Consider the following 20,395-nt stretch of genomic DNA (forward strand, 5'->3'; position numbering starts at 1 on the left):
ACCAATGTTATAACTTCCTTTTGGTTTGGTATCTTCTTTTTAGCAGTTCAGCCACCTCCCAAGCCTTTACAGCCGTCTTCGCTGTCCTCAGCCGGTAATGTTTTGAAAGATGTGGCTCCTCTAATTGTCTTTGATGCCGTTGAGGAACAGACTTGCCAAGACAACCCCAATGTTGGGGCATGTCCAGTGCCCAAGCCAAGATCAAAAATCAATCTCAAACCTATAGTCAGAGATACTCCAAGCAACATAAAAGACCAACAGGAAACTAGTCAACCAGCTGTAAAACGGGAAGCATCACCAAGTCAGTCCCTGTCCTTGTTAGATGGGAGCAGCTTAGAAAGTCAAGCAGTGATAAACAGCATGAGCACAGAAAGAAACCAAGCTAGTATGGTTTCACGGATCAAAGCTTTTGAGTCCCAACCAAATGCTGAAACCTCAGGATTATCTAAGAAACCAGAAATTGCTCCCCGGACATTTCCCCCAAGGCCTGCTGTTCCTATAGGAAAACCTACAGTGGCCCCAAAGCCATCCATTCATAGAGCTTCTGGAGAGTGGGACTCATCGACTGAAAACAAACTCAAGACTGCCTCCAAGGAAGGGCCCTCTCCACACTTGCACCCTCAAGAAGTGGGAGGCATCCCAGTAACCAAACCTGAATTGCCAAAGAAACCAAAGGCTGGCCTTGTACAGAGTATTAGCAATGGCCCATTAGACATTCTAGGAAGCAAGTTATCAGTAGAGATCCCTGAGAAGGAGAAGAGAATTCCAACTCCGGCCCCACGGCCTTTACCACCGAAGAAATTACCTTCCTTAGAAGACCCTGCCTTTCCTGCACCTGCATTGAAACCTGTCAGTGCTTCTCCTAGGCTGTCTGTGGCAGCACAAACCAGAGCTTTCCGGTCCCTGGGAGAAGGGCCAACAGTAAGCCCACCTCCCCCTTCGTCTCAGTGCCCACCAGTGGTAGAAGCCGATCTCATCAGTTTTGATGATGATGTTCTGCCTGCTCCATCAGCTAACCTGGCTGAAGAACACATGGGTTCAGAGATGGACCTGGGTAAGTGGGGGAGGAACAGGACATCAGCATGGGATGTTTTCATGGGGGCATTTTGCATCTTAGATTTTGAGAGTTTTGAGAATTCTGAGTTAGTATCACAGAGGGAGAGGGAAAGAGATCGGAAAGGGAGGAAGGGAGAGAGAGAATTGATTGATGAAACAAAATAAAGACCTGGCAGGAGAGGTAGTTGAGGGGAGGGATGAAGACAGGAAGAGGAAGGTGGTAAATTCTATTTTAAGACATGTTGAGTCTGAGATGATGGAAAGAAACGATGAAAGAGGTGCATTTCAAGTAAATTGAATTAGTTTGGCTGCCCGCACGAGACTTAATAAATTTTAAGTCCAAATTACCAAAATTATATCTGCAGGTATATGGCAAAGGGAAGGGGGTTATTTGATCGGGTCTTTTGGGGCAGAAGGGGGAATCTGGGTCTGTAATTTCATCAATGTAAGAAACATCTTACCACCTCCTAGCCCCCCTGCCTGCTCCCTAATACAGATCAGCAGTTGTGCTGTAACTGTTAGTCTTAGCTTAGCGTCTACTTAGATACTCACATGCCACACTGGGATAGGTACATAATTTGTTTGTATATGAATGTATGAATGTGTGTGTGTATAAATGCGTATGTGTGTATGCACACACATAGCTAGTATGTGTTGGAGGAGGGAGATGAATCAAGGTCTGGAGAGAGGTGACTTGGTGTAGTGGAGAGGACACCAACCTTGGAATCAGGAATACTTGGGTTCGAGTCCTGATTCTTACGTGCAACAACTGTGATGATCATGAGCAGGTCTCTTAATTTCACAGTCCCCAGGCAGTTCTTTGAGGCTATAAATTGAGCTGCTGATCTATTTGGGTGAATGAGGCTTCCATGTTGGAAGTTCCCTATCCAGGTGAAATCACAGATAGAGATTTTTAAAAAATAATATTTGTAGGAAAAGAAATAAAATGGGGCGTTCGACCCTTAAATCGGATCCCAGTGCAAAAAAAAAAAAGCCCACCTACTCCCATAAGGAAGTTTACCTTTTTTATTGGATGCTATTCAAATTGTTCAGATTAGGCATACCAGTGCATTCATTTGTTCTTCTGTACCCAGAGAATTCAAGGCTTTTTCGCATTCAGTTCCATTAAATTCATCAAATATTGAGAGCTAGGGAAACAAAAGACAAAAATGAAACCTTTCTTTAAATCTCGTTTACATTCTACTGGAGGAAACAATCTGCACATAGATGAGTATATAGTGGTAGTAATGATAATGATGAGCTGACATTTATAGAGTGCTTTTACATTTGAAAAATGCATTATATACGTTCACTCGTTTGTTTCTCACAACAATCCTGTGAAATAGGTTCTCTCACTAAACTGAGGCTTTGAGAAGTTAAGTGACTTTTCCAAGGTTACATGGCTCTATGTATCTATGGCAGTATTAGAAACAAGGTCTTTGTTGTTGTTCAGTCGTTTTGGTTGTGTCCGACTCTTTGTGACCCCATTTTGGGGGTTCTCTTGGCAAGGATACTAGAGTGGTTTGCCATTTCCTTCTCCAGCTCATTTGACATATGAGGAAACTAAGGCAAACAGTGTTATATGACTTGCCTGGGTCACACAGTTAGTAAGTGTCTGAGGCTGGATTTGAACTCATGAAGATGAGCCTTCCAGATTTCAAACTGTGCCACCTTGCTACCCCAGAAACAAGGTCTTCCTGACTTCAAATTCAGTGTTCTATCCACTATGCCACATGCCTCTGTGTGTATAGTTTATTTGGGTATGTGTATGTTTGTGTATTATTTATTCATATATTAATTATCTTCATATTCATAAATTTCTATATCAATATATACAAATTCAGTATGAAGCGATTTTGTTGGGAGGAGGGCGTTAACACCTGAGGGATTTGGAAAGTCCTCGTATAGAGGGTAGAACCTGAGCTGTGCATCAGTTCCCCTGGTTTGAATGATTATTTTTATATTGATGATTTTCAAATCTATTTATCCGGCCCAAACCTCTCTTCTGACCCTCCAGCCTCACATCTCTAATTGCCTGTTAGACATTTCAGACTGGATATCCTGTAGATATCCTAAATTCAGCATGTTTGAAACTTAACTCAATTATCTTTTCCCCTAAACCCTCCCCCTTCCAACCTACATGTCATCCTTGCCTCCTTCCTCTCTCTCACTCCCTACATCCAAACTGTTGCCAAGGCCTGTAGATTTTATCTTCAAAACATCTCTTTCACGTATGCTGCCTTCCCTGACCACCATCACTGTCACAGTACAGGCCCTCATCATCTCATGCCCAGACAACCACAATAACCTGCTGGTTGGTCTGTCTACCCCAAGTCTCTCTTCATTCCAGTCTAATCACTCCACTCCATTGTCAAATTAATCTTCTTAAAGCATAGATCTGACCAGGTCACCCCTTTATTCAATAGACTCCACTGACTCCCTCTCACCTTCAGGATCAAATAGAAAATCCTGTTTGACATTCAAAGCCCTTCTCCCTTTCCAGTCTTCTTGCACGGTGCTCTTCCCGCCACCCCATACTCTTCGATCCAGGATAGTGGTGTCCTTGGCCGTTCTTCACACGAGGCATACTATCTCCATTTTCACTTCTTTATGCTTAGAATACTCCTTCTCCTCATCGCCACCTCGTGGCCTGACTTCTTTGAGTCCCTGATAAAATCCTATCTTCTATAAGAAGCCTATCTTGGTCTCCCTTTATACTAGTGCCTTGATTATAATTTATAATTTGTTATTAATTATCTAAAATTGATCGTGTATATATCTTGCTCCTACATAGTTATGTTGGCTCCATCATTAGACTGTTAATTCCCTGGGAGCTAAGCACATAGTGCTAGGCACATAGTAGGCGCTTAATAAATATTTATTGATTGATTAAAGGGAAACAATTTGTGCAAAGTCACATGCACAAAATTTGGGTAGGTTAACTATCAGAGGCCTAATCTTTTTTTAATGTTGTACTGACAGTTATTTTTATCATGACAAATAAGTACATTCAGACAAAACACATCAAGGAATCGGTCATGTCTTAAAATGTATATCTCATTCTATAACTCAGTCCACTTCCTCTTTGCCAAGAGATTAATTGTCACCAGTCTTCCCTGAAGAATCTAAGATTTTTTTAAGTAAAAGGTGGATGATATGGGTTTTGAGCCTAGAGAAAGAATAATTATATTAGACAGAGGCAGAAGATGTCATCCTTTATGCATGATAAGGAGGAAGTTGTGACAGTCCAGGATGTTTTAATCACGTTTATCTGTGATTTATTAAACAAAGTGCTACTATGCTGAGCCTTGATAAGCTTCCTTTTCCTATTGTTTATATGTTGACTTCTTTGAAGGAAGTTTCCAAAGGGTATTATTTTGAGGCCATGTAAGCCTAATGGTTTACTCCAAGAGCTGCTATCAGTCTTTTATAAACAGCAACATTTATCCAAGAAACACAGTCTTCCTGATTTCACAACCACAGTCTCCATATTGTAGTTGTTTGTTATTTTTGTACCAGCCCCTAAATATTTATTAAATCTCCATTGTACACATGACATGGTAACTAATTACATTACAATATTAAAAGACGCGATCCTTGCCCAGGAAAAATGGACAACTTAGCACGAAAGACAACACCAACAAAACAAATGTCTCCATGGATACACAATACTTAAAAAATTATGTTGTGATGCTTTATTTTCTTTGGAATTCTTTTTGGATGGTTCAAGTTCCAGCTAGGGCAGGAAGACAGAGTGGGAACAGAGAGCCTGAATCCTAGTATTTTAGAGATAAAATCTAGTCCAGTGCCTTTATTTTACAGATGAGAAAACTGAGGTCCAGAGAGAGAATGGAAAATGCCCAGGGTCGCACAAGTTATTTTGTTAGTGATAAAGGCTGAGTCACATCTTTCGCAGTCTTTGAAGCAGCCCAGGGATGAGAGTCGGCCTTTTTGGTGGAGAGTGCTGATTCAGCAAGGGAAGAAGGACTTATGTAATTTTGGAGGCTTTCTTTGGTGGTGTCGTCGTTGTTCAGTCATTTCAGTTGTGTCTAACTCCATTTCCTTCTCCAGATCATATGACAGATGAGGAAGCCAACAGGGTTAAGTGACTTGTCCAGGGTCACACAGCTACTAAGTGTCTGAGGCCAGATTTGAATTTAGGAAGATGGGTCTTGCTGACTCCAGGCCCTCCACTCTATCTGCTGTGCCACCTAGCTGCTTCAGTGCCCTAAACAATTCTCTTAACGACTTTACATTTCAGAATGTCTTCTAATCTGCACAAATGGAAGGATATTCTACAGTGAAAATTCCTTACATTGATGAAATTGCTGGTCTAGCCCTAGATCAAATTAAAAGAAAAATGAAATGATCTTCCCACAGAAAACTAAATAGTAGGCATGGTCATGCAAGGGGTTGAGAGGGTGAGCTGAAGCCCATTCTTGTCTCTAGTACCTCCCTTCCACATCACTTGACCATGGTAGTTTCTTCCATTCCTAGGGACGCACTTACTCCACATTTGCTCCTCCAAGAAATCCCAATCCACCTTTCATCCAATATTTACAATATTTGATAGAGGAAGGTGCAACTATCGCCATCTACGCATGATATATTTTAGCCTTCTCATTGTTTAACTTCAAAACTTTGTGTTATATGAAAGGAATCTGTGCCTGACTTAATTCTGTAAAATGAATTACTTGGAACATAGAAGGAATTGTGCCTGCGTTTGTATCAGTTCTTGAAACTATAGATCAATGTGGTAGGTATTGTATGGCTTGAAATCCTGCTTTGGTGAAATGGAAAGAGTGCTGAACTTGAAGTCAGAAGATCTGAGTTTGTATCTGGAAACTGCTACTTTTCTCCCCTGTGATCCTGGGCAAGTAACATAACTTCTCTGGGCCTCGGTTCCTCATCTATAAAATAAGAGGGTCAAACTAGATAACCTCTAAGATCCTATCTAGTTTCAGATTGATGATCCTATGATAAATTTTTACATCCTCACAACTATAGCCTGTGGCAATGCAATACTTCTAAAAAATATGATCTGAGAAGAAAAAAAAAAGATTTCCAAGAAATAGAAAAGAGATTTGCAGACTACATTGATTTTCACTGAAATTTCTTGCTGAGGAACAAAATGGTGATGGATTCTTCTTTGAAAATGGCTGAAATTAATCCAAGAGATAATTGGAGATAAATTTCCTTGAGAAAATATCTTTCATTGAATCTGGCCCTGTCATCACACATCGAAGGGGCTTTGAAAAGACAAAATGGAATCTAGTATATGTTGAAGGCCGTGGTTGGCTTTAATTGTGATTTTAAAAAATTGCCTTTTCTCTTCTCCCCATTCACTCACTGCTTTTAAACAGGAATAGTATACACTATGCCAGTCTTTGAATTCTTTGTTTTCTGTCTGAGTCCCTCCAGGTAAAAGGTAGGAGTACCTCCATTTCATGTCTGTCCTGATGATTATATCTTCCTCTTTACCTAATTAGAATCATGTTATTGGACTGTGTTTTTGTAGTATAATCTACAAATATACATGCCTTTGCTTATAATTGTTGTCGTTGTTCAGGTATTTCTGTTGTGTCCAGCTCTTCGTGACCTCATTTGTGGTTTTCTTGGCAAAGATACTAGAGTGGTTTGCCATTTCCTCTTCCACCTCATTTTTACAGATGAGGAAACTGAGGCAAACAGGGTTAAATGACTTGCCCAAGGTCATACAGCTAGTGTCTGAGTCCAGATTTGAATTCATGAAGATGAGTTTTCTCTATGTACTGTGCCACTTAGCTGCCTACTTATAATAACTTATAATAACCAAGTATACACCGCAGTCTAGAGATAACCCAATGGAGTTGTTGATAGAAGAGCTGCGCCTCAAATAAGGGACTTGAATATGTTCTTTCATTTAAGGACTAGAAGGCCAGAGAACATTCCTGGAATTAACAAACATTTTAGCGTCTGCTCTGCAAAGAAATGCAGAATTTAGAGAACATATCGCCTTCGTGAAGATTACTGCTTAGTAAGACACAAACACAAATAGCTATAGTAGATGGCAAATGCATTAGATTTGTAACATGTTAGCAACCTCTGGTGGATAGGTTAGCCTCGAAATCAAAAGACCCGGGTTCACGTGCTGACTGATACATACTAGATGTATGACCCTGGACAAATGACTCCCTCAGTGCTCTCAAGCTACTCTTTAAGACTGTAAATTGCAGAACAAATGCTAATATACATTGGGAGAAAGAAATCACTCACACAATTTGATCACCGTAAAGTATTGTATAGGTATGAATTAAATCACTGTGTGAGATTGAAGGAAAGAAAACCATTACCAATAGCTGGGATCTGGGAAGGTAATGACATTTAAACTGGCATTTTAAAAGATGGATAGGAAATCAACAGGTAAAGAAGGCAGAGGAGGAAATTCTGGGCTTTGGGAACAGCCATAGCAAAAGCATGGAGTTAAGAGATCTGAGGGATGTTCAAAAGGCAGAGAAGGTAAGTGGACAGTGGTGGGATGGCCGAATAGGATTTGAAGCTGACTTAGAGAGCTAGTTCATAGATATAAAGAGCTAACTAAACAGGTCAGTTCACTTATTCACCAATCTTCTTGACTTGACCCTCAACAGAATGGATTGGAAGAAGGGGAGAAAAGGTAAGAATATTTATTAGACAGCTATCTTTAATAATCTTAATAATAAACTTTAGTAATCAAAGCGATGGAGACCTGTACTAAGAGAGAAGCAATAAGAATAGAGAAGATGGCATGAATGTGGGAAATGTTACAGAATTAGAATCAACAGGGCTTGGTAGCTGATTGAGGTAAGAGGTGAAGGAAAGGGGAGAGTCAAGATTTCAAAGCTGGGAGAGTGGGTGAATGGTTCCCCTGACAGAAATAGGGAAGTAGAAGGAGGACCAGGTTTAAGGGGAAAGATGATCAGCTCTGTTTGAGACATGTTGTTTGAAGAATTAGTGGAACATCCAGGGAGAAATACCCAGTAGGCAGTTTGATATATGGGTCTGGAGCCCAGAGAGATAAAATTTTGGAAGATGAAGCCAGAGGGGAAAATGAAGGACACCACTTTGGAGATAGTATATGTAAGAACAAGGGACATATCTTAGCTTCACAAGACTGTAGATTTAGAGCTAAAAGGGATCGTGGAGTTTATTCAGTCAAGTCCAAAAGCATTTATTAGGCACCTACTATGGGCCTGACCAACCCCTTCCTTTTACAGATGAGGAAACTGAGTTCCAGAAAGGTTAAGGGACTTGACAGGGTAACACACATAGAAAGTGGAAATGTCAGAATCTGAACCCAGATCCTCTGACTTCCAATCTAGCCCCCTTTACACCCCACTTCACATTCTTCTTTTACTTGAATTAGATTTTTATGTCTGAGCTGCTAAGTGGGTATTTTATTGTATCATTAGACTCGAATAAGTACCTAATTAGGAAAATGAGAGAAAATGCAATGAGCTCTCAAAGCGATGAGCTCAATGTTTCTATGTCCATATGCTGTTTATAGAATGTGTCCCTTTACTTTATAGTCACAGCTGCATAAGACAAGATGACAAGATGCAGGCTAGTCAAAGAATCTGTGACTTGGTCACCTTGGAGAATTCCTGGTATGGGAACTGCCTGGGCAAATGAGTCAGTTACTTCCTAGATAAGTCCTAGGGAATTGGCCGTCCCAAATCGCACAGCTAGTATATATCAGAAGCGGCATTTGAACCCAGATCTTCTTGACCTTTCTCTTTTCAGTTTCCACAAAGAAAACCTAGACTTCACGGCCAACCCCAGTGGGCTGTGTTACAATGGATGTCACTGGTCACAAGGGATCACTGCATGTTAGATCTCAAACTGAAAGGGATTTGAGAGATCAAGGGTTGAGAATATAGATGATTAAGGACACGTTTATCACCAATAAAAGAAACAGCTTGGTAGGTCAGTAGTAGTATGTACACAAGGACCATTTTTCTAATATTTGGAATGAATTTTTAAATACTAGCCATCCACACATTCAACAAGCACGGTGTGTGTGTGTGTGTGTGTGTGTGTGTGTGTGTGAGTGAGAGAGAGAGAGAGTGACATACTTGCTAGGTGCTGTACATATCAAGACAAAACAAAAAATGTTTTTGTCCTTAAGGAGCTTACAATATGCTAGACACTGGAAGAGACAAAGGAGAACGTGAACTCAGAAGTATCTTTCTTTCCTTTCTTTCCTCATCTGTCCTAAACAGAGAAGAGTTAATGAGTTACTCCTAAAGTGATGTGGCCTTATTATTCTCAGAAGAAGAGACATAAGGAAAAATTAAAGCTATGAAAACATAGCCAAGATTAGAATATTATTAAAGAAAACCTCATAAAACAGACAATTTAGTACCGGATTGATTTTTTTTGTCTGTAGAATGCCTTCTAGGTTAATGTAATGAAGCTGAGGAATATTAGCAATTCCCCTTCACACTTTTACCAGTCATACAACGTTGTCAAAACATAAGCACATATCTTCTGTCATCCATATTACACAAACCAGCATCATAGGTTAGCAGCCAGTTTCTGCCATTAAATAGATCAAAGGGGAGAGAAGTGACACAAACGAGAGCGGAACTAACTATGAGATGGCAAGAATATCATTCAAGACAGATGATGGGTGGAAAACGAGCTTTATCAGTAGTACTTGTCTTAAACTCAGTAATGATGAATAGTTTGGATCTAGGAAGGAAAACAAGCTTGGGTTCAGGTTGCAGCTGATGTGTTGGTGTGAAAGGAAAAGGAAGAGGCAGTCAGTTAAGTCGATTAAGTATTTATTAAGCGCTTACTATGTCAAGTAACACATAATAAGCGCTTAATAAATGCTTATTGCTAAGTGATGGGGGTACAAAGCAAAGGAAAAAACATAGTCACAGTTCTCATGAGGCTCACATTCTAATGGCAGAGAAAACATCAGAATAACTATGTACATAGAAGAACTATACAGAGAAGATGAAATGTGATCTCAGAGAGAAGGCACAAAGAGAATAAACATTTTCAATAGATGTGGTAAGAAAGGCCAGGGGCTCTCTCAGCCTCAGATCTGAGACTCTTCTGGAGACCCTTTATAAATTTTTTCTGGAAGGAAGAATCAGACAGTCTGTGTGAAAAACAACTGTAGGGGAACTCTATGCATGAATATTAGTAACATGTTAGTAGATTTTGTTCCATATGCATTTTAAAATATATTTTGGGGTTTTTTTCATTAATTTATTTATTTTTAGTTTTCAACGTTTAGTTCCATAAGTTTTAAATTTTCTCTGCCTCCGTCCCCTTCCCCCTCCCCACGATAGTGTGCAATCTGATATAAGCACTATATATACATTCTTATTCAACATTAAAAAATAGGGTTTTTTTGCTGACTTCTGTTTTTACATCACAGTACTTCTGGATATACTCCTTCTAATTAATGGCCCTTCCCTTTTAAAACAAAAAAAATAATCAAAGCCAACTAATACAATGTCCAGGCCTAACACTTTAAACAATCTCCTGCCATGTATAAGTCCTCACCTCCCTGTGAAAGGCAGGAAGTGCATTTCATAATCTGTTCTCTGGGGGTTAGATTGATCATTATAATTACTCAGTCTCCCTTTTGTATTTTTCTTTTTGCTTATATTATTGTTGGTTCTGCGTACTTCACTGTGCATCAATTTGTATAAGTCTTCTCATGTTTCTTTAAATGCCTCATATTTATTTCTTGTAGAGTAGTATTTGTTTGTTCCCCCATTCCCCAGCTGATAGATCTTCATTTTGTTTCTAGGGTTTGGTTTTTTTTTTTGGCTGCCACAAAAAGTGCTGCTAGGAATATTTTGGTACTATGAGGCTTGTCTTTCTGTTTTGGACCTCCTTAGAGTATATGCCCAGTAGGGATGTCTCTGGATCAAAGGCAATGAATATTTTACTGACTTCTCAATTCCAAGTTGTTTCCTGCAGCTCCTCTAACAGTCTTCCCACATAACCTCCAACATTGACAATTTCTACCTTTTATCATCTTTACTAATTTCATAGGTGTTAGTTGCACCTCAGAGGTGTTTAAATTTGCATTCCTCTTATTGGTGATTTGGAATGATCTTTCATATAGCTATTGATAGTATGTAGTGTTTATACTTCTTTTAATATCAGGTACTTAAATTCTCAGAAGTGTTGGCAGGACATTTTACCACAAAACTTCCATAAAATAAATTAAAATTGCTGTAATTAAGAGAATTTTTTAAGAATGTGGCATAGAACCAGTTAGAAGGCTCCTTAAAAGTGTTCCATGTTTAGGTGGCACAGTGGATAGAATCAGGAAGACCTGACTTTAGAGCCTGTCTCAGACATTTACTAGCTCTATAACCATAGGCAAGTCACTTAATTGTCCTGTTCCTCAGTTTCCACATCTGTAAAATGGGGATAATAATATCACCTACCTCAGGGAGGTTGTAAAGATCGAATGAGATAACATGCAAAGCGATTTGAAAACCTGAATGTGCTATTCTATAAAAGCTAGCTGTCATTACCATTATTATTAGCTGTAAGTATCCATATCAGATGATCTCCAAGATGCCTTTCATAGGATTATGGGTATAGAGCTGGAAAGGAGTCATTGATTTCAACCCCATCATTTTACAGGTGAGGAAAGAGAGGTGGAGAGATGGAATGGATCGCCTGTGGTCATACAGGTAGTAATTAGCAGAGGTGAGGGTCACGTTGAGTCAGTCTTTTCTAGTGTACTGTACCCATCTTCCTCCCTTGAAACTGAAGTGATGGCGAAATGCATTATTGTGAGGATGAATTTTTTTTAAACAGAGTAATAATACAGAAGGGCAGAGGTGGCGTCTTGCTGGCAGAGCATTCCTCCCCTGATAACCGAGCTCTCTCTAGCCAGAGCATGTCACAAAGCTTTCCCTCTCCTCTCTTTGGTCCCACCCAAGCTTTCTCTGCTCTCCCACTCTGGAGCCTTTGTATGAACCCATCGCTGGACAAAGAAGTGTGATCATCTCAAACTTAGTTGGAAGACCTCCACTCAGGGTGGATCCATTAGTTCCCAAGCCAGCCCATTCCACTTTGAGATAGCTCAATAATTAGGACATTTTTCCTTACATCAAGCCTAAATCTGCCTCTCTGCAGTCTCCACCCATTACTCTTGGCTCTATCCTATGGAGCCAAGCAGGACTAAAGTCTAATGCCTTTTCCACATGACAGCCTTTCAGATAAAGACAGCTGTCATGGCTTGCCCCCACCTCCCACCTGGGTCTTCCCTTTTTTAGACTAATATACATTCTAATGGAGGAGAAAATAGCCAAATAGCTAGATATATACAGAGTAGATGAAAAGCGATATCAGAAAAACAACATAAGGAGAATAAACATTTTCAGTGGATGTGAAAAGAAAGAAATTCAGTTTAATTCAGTAAGCATTTATTAAATACCTACTTTGTTCCAGGCACTGTGCTAAGTCAGGGAGATACTAAAAAGTCCCTTCCCTCAAGGGACTTACATTCTTTGTGGTGGGAGTGGGGGGAAGGGCAACAAAATGTTTGTAGATAGATGAGTGCAGAGTAATCCTAGGGCTGAGAAGAAGGCTGCCACTGGAGAGATCCAAAAAGGCTTCCTGTAGAACAGCAGTTGAGTGGAGGTGGGCATTCCAAGAGGAAGAGCAGGGCTATGGAATATTAGCCTCCAGACACTTTGCCTGCTTGTTCATTAGTTCTTATATGAAAAGAAAAAATCCTGTCTCATGCAAAGAGGTTTGAGATGAACTTTATACAGAGCACTTAGAGCAGAATCTATGTACCGTAAGCATCATGAAAAATTCCAGGGGTACATAGGCCTCCCTATCAAATGAGTATTATTTTCTCCTCCCAGTAATTCTGAGTTTCTGGCCTTGATTGCAGGCTAAGGGGTACCATGCAGACAGGGAAACAGATGTAGCAATCACTTTGCTCAGTGAGCACAGCTGGGGTAGATAATTAAACAGGCCCACTCCCGCCAGGAGGCCCGCAGTGGTGCAACACTGAGACTCATTCGCCTGGCTGGACTTAGATGGGAAATTCATATTAAACATGCTCATTCCTAAAAGATGTGTCGCATAATAACTGTGCATGGCCTCAGTGCAAATTATTAGAGACCAGCTAAGGGCCCACATGGTAATGAGGTAGGTAACTAAAAACTAACGGGTTTTTAGTTATAAAATCAAGATACTTCTGCCACTAGACTGTACAGTTAGAGCCTTCCAATTTGGGGAAAACAATTGTAAAAACTGCTTCTTCACATAATTGCTGAAAGTTGTACCAGCCTTACACACGTACAGAATTGAAATCACACTTAACGCATAGATGTATGGGTACCTGTCTAGAAATCCCCATTGTCTAAGCATGGTGGCCTAAATTCCCATATTACTCCTTTGGGTCAATCCTTTTCTTTAATGGTATTGAGGGCAGCTGTAAAAATGCAAATACTTTCCCAAAGGCAGAGTACACAGAGCGGTTATCAGTCTTTTGAATTAGTTGCTCCATTCCCAGCTGAGAACATGGCCCTGAAGGAATGGGATGCAGGATGAGTAAGAGTTGAGGGAGGAAGAAGTAGAAGAGGAAAGAGATATTGAAATTGAGGGCTGCCTATCCTGGGAGGGCTCTGCACCAGAGACTCATAGGCAACGTGACTTGGTGATGAATTGGCAAAGCAGACAGCGTCGAAAGAAAGGTGATCGAAGAGAGCTGAAAACAAATTGCATTTAGTTTACAATAATGTATGAGGTGAAGTCCGCTAAGGCAGAAAGATTCCTGTCTTTTCTGAAGGAGGGAATAGTTTGTAGAGTGCCTAAGATGTGCCAGGCACTGTGCTGAGCACTGAACAGATATCTTTTTTGATCCTGGGAGGTAGTTGCTATCATTATTCCTATTTTACAGATGAAGAAACTGAGGCAAACAGAGGTTAAGCGACTTGCCCAGGGTCACACAGCTAGTGTCTGCAGTCACACTTGAACTCAGGTCTTCCTAACTCCAGGCCTAATGCTCTGTGCACTATGGCGCCACCTAGCAGCCCGTATCTCTATTTTGGAAGGGACCATGTTGTTATTGCTGAGTCTGTTCAGTCGTGGCTGGCTCTTCATGAGCCCATTTTGGGGGTTTCTTGCAAAAGATACTGAGCATTATTAGCAAATGGGAATAAGTACTCAGAAAGCAAATATGAGGTGAGTTCAGACTCTATCTAAATCTAATAGACAAAACAGTAAAGTGATTAATAGTTTAGGTAGGATTCAGGCCTTCTAGAACTAAGGTGATAGAAACAGTAAGTCACATTTTTATTGTGTTTTAAGGTTTACCTTCCTCCATGTTTGGTCCATACTGAAAGTATTATGGCTGTGTTAAAGATGAGGAATTTGAAGGCTGGGATCACAGTGTGATGCAACTTGTGCATTTGAATTCTTTTCCTTCTGATTTAAAGTCTAGGCTTCTTTCCCCTATGTCATCTTTCGACTTTGCATAGCCAGTGGTAAGCCATAGGTACATTATTATTATGAATCTTCTTTCAGACTCATGGCATTAGATTCCTTTAACTCTATATCTGACCCTTCTGCAAATGGCCAGGTTTCTATGCCTGGAACTTAATACGGTCTTTATCTGTAAAATGATATTAGGCTAGATGATCTCTTAGACCTCTTCCAGCTCTAAGACTATGTGGTTGTAGTGTTCGAATTACCATAACCCAGCCTGACTATTCCTATGGATGGAAACTTGTGCCAGGCATCTCAAACTTGAGTCATGGCCTAGCCAAGAAGTTTCCTGTGAAGTCAGTAGGGGCAAGGAACACGAGCTGTATCATAGGATTTTCCAGGTTCAGATCAAAGAACTGCAGGGAGAACAATGAAATCATAGCAACAGTGATAGAGTGACAGAAAGAGCTCTTATTTCTCTAAGGACTGCCAAGCGTCCCGTCACCCACACTGGCATTGACACAAACAAATTGTGTTTTTTTTTTTTTTAAAGCACAGGTGATTCACAGTTCTTTAGTAGTGGTTAAGTCAAGTTCCAGGTAACTTAGAGGAGCTTCTAAGGAAGAAGAAGTCAAACTGAGAATGTGTGGCCCAAGGAATTCTGAACAATTATGAGCAGAATTAGAGTCGGGGAAAGCTGGGTGGAAGGGAGTTATGGATTTGCTACTGACTGGGGACTTCAGATGGCACTGGAGGCTTTTCTTCTCATCCATGGTGCTTCCTAATTTCACCCCACTAAAGACTCAAGCTTAAGGTGTTTATTAAATAGAAGCTCATAACAAATAATTGAGTCCTGTTCATACAAACAAGTTTTGGTGTATTTGGCTTTGTTTTTGGTGGAGTGAAAGCTGTATCTCACCTTGTGGTTAGATCAAGCAGAGAATTACAGTAAAGATTTGTTTTGCTTATTTTACGTATCCTCCATGAGACCAAATAACAATTGTTCCTTGGTCACTTATTGGCCCCTTTTTGAGTTGGTATCCTTGCTTTGGAACTGCAGAGTCAAGCTTACCTCCTGATGCTCCTTCACACCCTCACATCCCATGCCAGGTGTTATTGATTCTACCTCCATGAGACTCACTGTCCCCTTCTCTATGTTTACACGAACACTGCCCTAAATGAAGCCCTCATCATCTGACACATGAACTATTGCAAAACTTCCCTTACTGATCTCCCTGCTTCAGGTCTTCCTCATTCCTGGGCCATCCTCCAAAACAGATTCTAAAGTCACATCCCAAAAAGCACAAGGCTCACCAGAAAGTTCCAGTGGATTCTTGTTGCCACTATGACAAAATACGAAAGTCTCTAATTGGCATCACAGTCTGTCTCCAACCTACCTTTTGAGGCTTTTTTGCCTCTTCATGTTTTCTACATTCCAGCCACACTGACCCACTTACTGTTCCTCATACATTCTTCATACCCCTCTCTATGCCTTTGCACAAACTATATCCCATGTCTAGAATGTCCCCCTGGAATCTATATGTTTCTTCAGGACTTAGCTCAAGTGCCACCCTGTACGTTAGTTTTCCCAGTCCCCTCCCCAAGCTCCCTGTGCCATCCCCAAATTACTTTGTATTTACTTTGAATATAAAGAGTATCCCTTAAATCTTGGTGCAGTTTAGCACTGTGGTCAGCATTTTAATAAACATTTATTGATCAATTAGCCCCTGAGTATATTCTCAATCCTGTTCTCTCATCCGTCAAATTTGATTGGTTCTAGTACTGGATGCAAGCCTTAAGTAAGTCACTTAATGTCTCTGAGCCTCAGTGTCTTGTTTAGAGAATGAAGGATTGTAGATTATTAGATTAACTTCAAGGCTACTTCCTAGCTCCAGCATTCCATGATGCTTAAACATTCATTGAAGATATGTCACAGGATTTGCTATGTGACTCAATGCTGGAAGAGCTTTAAAGACCAACTGGTCTGTCCCTCTCATTTTACAGATAAGAAACCCAGAGAGGTTTGATGATGTGCCCAAGGTGATACAGACTGTACGTAGCCCATCTAGAATTCAAACTCAGATCCCCGACTCGAAATCCATTTTCTTTCCACTGTACAACACTGCCTTCCCTTTGCTTCTCATCTGTTTACACTTATTTTGTAGACATCTAGGTACATGATGTGCACTTTCTCAAATTGTTTTCTATTTTTCAATCAGTCCTTTATAAATCATTTGAGTTGGGAGAAGTAGACTAGAGTGAAAGAGGAGAATGAGTGGGAAGGGGGTGCTAAGGAGTTGGCACATCTGCCAAGTATGACTCCTTGCAGTGGTATCTCTTAGCCCTGTTCTATACTGGAAAATCTCTCCATTCTCTTTCACTAAGATTCTAGGAATTCTCAGCCTTGTTATTGAGTGAGAGAATCCACTTGGAGTACAGAGTAATGTTTTTAGTCACTTACCGCTGGGTTCCAGAGGGGCACTTGCTAATTGACTGAATGGTGCTGGAAGGCATCTGGTACACGATTCAAGCTCTCATAATCTTGGATCCTTCCTCTCATCGTGGAGACAAAAAAAAAATTGTATGAATTATTTACAGTGCACTGAGTTGTTTTCTTTCATGAGCTCCAACTTTGTTTTTTGTCCATGCAAACTGAGATTGTGTTTATCCATGAACAGCTTCCCCTGGGGCATGAAAAATATAACTCTTTAATTATGAATGAGGTTTTTGTTTGAGGCCTGTGTTAACTAAAACATGCAAAATAAATTGTATTTTTCATTAGATCCCTTTCAGCTCCCCACAAAAGCCGAACCGCCAAAGGAACGAGTTGTCCAACCAGCGCCCACGCGAAAGCCCACTGTGATTCGGATCCCAGCCAAACCAGGGAAATGTAAGCTCTCTGCCATCTTCTTTTGCTTTGCTCCTCTTCCATTCTTCTGAGGGGAATTTATAGCAAGAAGCCAGTATGTCATACTCGTGCGGTCGTTACCTGCCTCTCATTTTACCAGTAATCAAAATATAAAATAATTCTTCTTTTTTTCTTTTTTTAAAAAAAAGTACAAAGTAGCTTTTGAAATTAGAGAATGTTTATGCCTTAGGTAGTGGTTGAACTAGATTACTTCTGAGAGGCTACAGTGGTCTCAGTTTCTTCATCTATAAAACAAAGGAGTTGGATTAGGTGCCTCTAAAAACTCTTCCATGTCTTACTCCTATGATATTCCTATAAGATCCCTAACAATTCTGTTACTTTTTCGTAGCTTTTTTTTCCTTCAAAAAGCTGTTATAGGAGCATCATAAACATATTCTCAATTTTAAAAAATAAGGACCTGTGAGTTCATCAGTGTAGGGAGCTCCTAATATGGAAATTCCTTTCTTTGGATAAGCAACTTGACTGCAGTTTATAGCTCTAGCTCCCTGAAGCCTTGAAAGATTAAGTGGTATGCGTAAGATCGCACCGCTGTTATATGTCCGTTGCAGGACTTGAACCCAGGTCTTTCTGACTCCAGAGCTGGCCTTCTCACTAATCTTCTGCCTGCCTTGATATGCAACATCAACCTGGTGAACTAAAAAATATTTCACAGCTGATTAAAAAGTCCATAGCTCTTCCTTCCTTTTCACCATTTTTCTCTTGATAAATCCAGCCTACCCTGAATCATTTATTTGGAAAGGAGAAAAAGGCCGTGAGAAGAAAAATAATCTTATTGTTGCTTTTCTGGCATCTATGATAAAGATCTCATTAAAAGGGAGAAATGTTGAAGTTAATGAATGAAAAAGTTCATAACCAATATCTGGCTGTAGATACCATAAGGAACAATAGAATTAAGAACTTCAAGGTACCTCAGTATAAAAGGCTGCATTTTAATGGAGCTTTGCAGCAATTTTTTACCTTCCCTTGACTTTTTTTTTATTATCATAACTAATAAATTTCCTATGAGTTCTGATAAGTTTTAACAGGAGTGAAAGAGAGGTTTTGACACATTCCTTCATCTTAAACAACATACACGATTAGGTGACCCCATTTGGCATTTCCTCGGCAAAGACACTGGAGTGGTTTGCCATTTCCTTCTTCAGTTCATTTTATAGATGAGGAAAATGAGGCAAACAGGGTTAAGTGATTTGCCCAGGATCACACAGCTAGGAAGTATCTGAGACCAGATTTGAACTCGTGGAGATGAGGTTCCTGATTCCAAGCCCAATGGATAGACTGCTGGCTCTGGAGTGCTTATGCCCGTGGTAGGATGATAATGAAATGTTTGTGTCCTAGGGGTATACCTTAGATATCCATCTCCACCATCTCCAGCCTTTCCTTAAAGCAGTAACGCTTCCACCCATTTTCACTGGAATCTCTTCAGCCAGTCCATACCTGCCAGCTCCTCTTCATTTCCCTGGTACCTCTCTACCTTTCAAGCCTTCTTGAGCACCTACTTAGAGCTTTGGCTTCCTTAATGCTCACGGGACTAGAATGTCGTCTTCTCTCTAGAGTTAAAGTTAGCAGGGCTTTCTTCTAGCTCCCCCAAATCACCCCTTTAAATTAGTGTTTTGATTCTTCAAGAAAAAGCAGTATTCAGAATGAAGGTGTGGGTTGTAATCTGTTGATGCTTTGCTGTTAAAAAGTGAGGACCAGGAGAAGAGGAAGATTTAGAGAATGAGCCAGAGAAAATGTCCGAGGAACCAAATGTTTGGGAGCTCTCTTGTTAGGTTTGGAGCTCTTAACTACACCCTGAGGCTGACAGGGCAGAAGAAATGCAACCTCAAGTGTCTCATTTAAGAAGGTCTCATTATCATAATCTGACTCATACCAGCAGACCTTGTCAATGGGAAGTTACCAAGCGCAGCCATAACCCACAGGACACCCAAAGAGAAGATGGACGTAGCTTTCTTGGGCACCTTCCCAAAGGTTGTTTTACTAGGAGACACACACAGAGAAATACTCTGTGCCAAGGAAGAATCCCAAGGCTTCCAAACAATTTAGCCATACCCTTCCCAAACCCTGGAGGTTTACTGGAGTCTGACTCACTCTTCACAAGCAACTGAAACTACCATGAGGCTCCACTGTAGCAGCCAGTCTGTCGATACCAGTGGTGAACTGAATTCTTCCAGCTGCTTAGATCTCCCATTACATGCTTTCCTGTTACACCTATAGAGATAACACAGAACAATTAGTGCCTTGGTGTTCTCTTTCATGGTCATGCTGAATCAGCTTTTTGTTCCTCTGTTTAAACCACTCCCTCTAGCCTTGGTGCTGTTATTTATGGGTGGGACATAGTGGGATGTAGCCCAGAGCAGCCACTGATAATGCCCATTTGTATTTCTGGTTATGATAAGCTTGAGGTTTTGTTTGTTTTATCTTGAATTCTAGATATTTGCAGACAAAATACGATTTAGTTGACAACATACAACAACATAACTCAAACATGAGTTACCCTAGGGGTGATGGGGAGGTACATGGTGGGCGTGAACACACCAGCTCATTGTCAGTCAAGAATTGGGCAAAAAAAGACAGGCCAATCTGATCTGATCTAATATTACTGTGCCTTAGCTTACCGAGCAGTGCTTCTTCTCAGCCTAGGAAACCCCCTGGCTTTCTCTGAAGGATTTTCTTCGTGGTCACTGACCTTGATATTACCTTCCTTTGGGGGAGTGGGAGGAGAAATGCCTTCCTGTCTATGGGTCAGACAGGAAGCACCAAATAAATTGTCTCCCTGTTTTGGATTTTTTCATATGAAGTAGAAGCAAGGAATAATCCCTTGAAGAAATGGGAAACTGTCTTTTCACAACCTTCCTCTAATTCTTATCCGTTTCTTTCTATATTTTCCAGTAAATATTCTCCTCAGGGTGTAATTGTGACTCTGGGTTCCAGAATGGTCATGCCAATTGAGCATGAGCTCTGACA

The 20,395-nt window shown here is 40.5% G+C and overlaps 1 protein-coding gene across 5 annotated transcripts in view; it reads left to right on the forward strand.

Annotated features, from left to right (window-relative positions):
* The window catches only part of SH3D19 (SH3 domain containing 19), a 206,634-nt gene that overhangs the window by 138,891 nt on the left and 47,348 nt on the right, over positions 1 to 20,395 (forward strand). For 4 of the 5 annotated variants that reach the window (XM_036765516.1, XM_036765520.1, XM_036765518.1 and 1 more), the window contains 2 exons: positions 44 to 1,054; positions 17,285 to 17,392. In XM_036765516.1, coding sequence (XP_036621411.1) covers positions 44 to 1,054; positions 17,285 to 17,392 — 1,119 coding nt within the window. The remainder of the gene's footprint in view (positions 1 to 43; positions 1,055 to 17,284; positions 17,393 to 20,395) is intronic. The other variant, XM_036765517.1, reaches the window with a different exon arrangement.

The sequence above is a fragment of the Trichosurus vulpecula genome, chromosome 6 (genome assembly GCF_011100635.1).
Source record: "Trichosurus vulpecula isolate mTriVul1 chromosome 6, mTriVul1.pri, whole genome shotgun sequence".
NCBI classification, from domain to species: Eukaryota; Metazoa; Chordata; class Mammalia; order Diprotodontia; family Phalangeridae; genus Trichosurus; species Trichosurus vulpecula.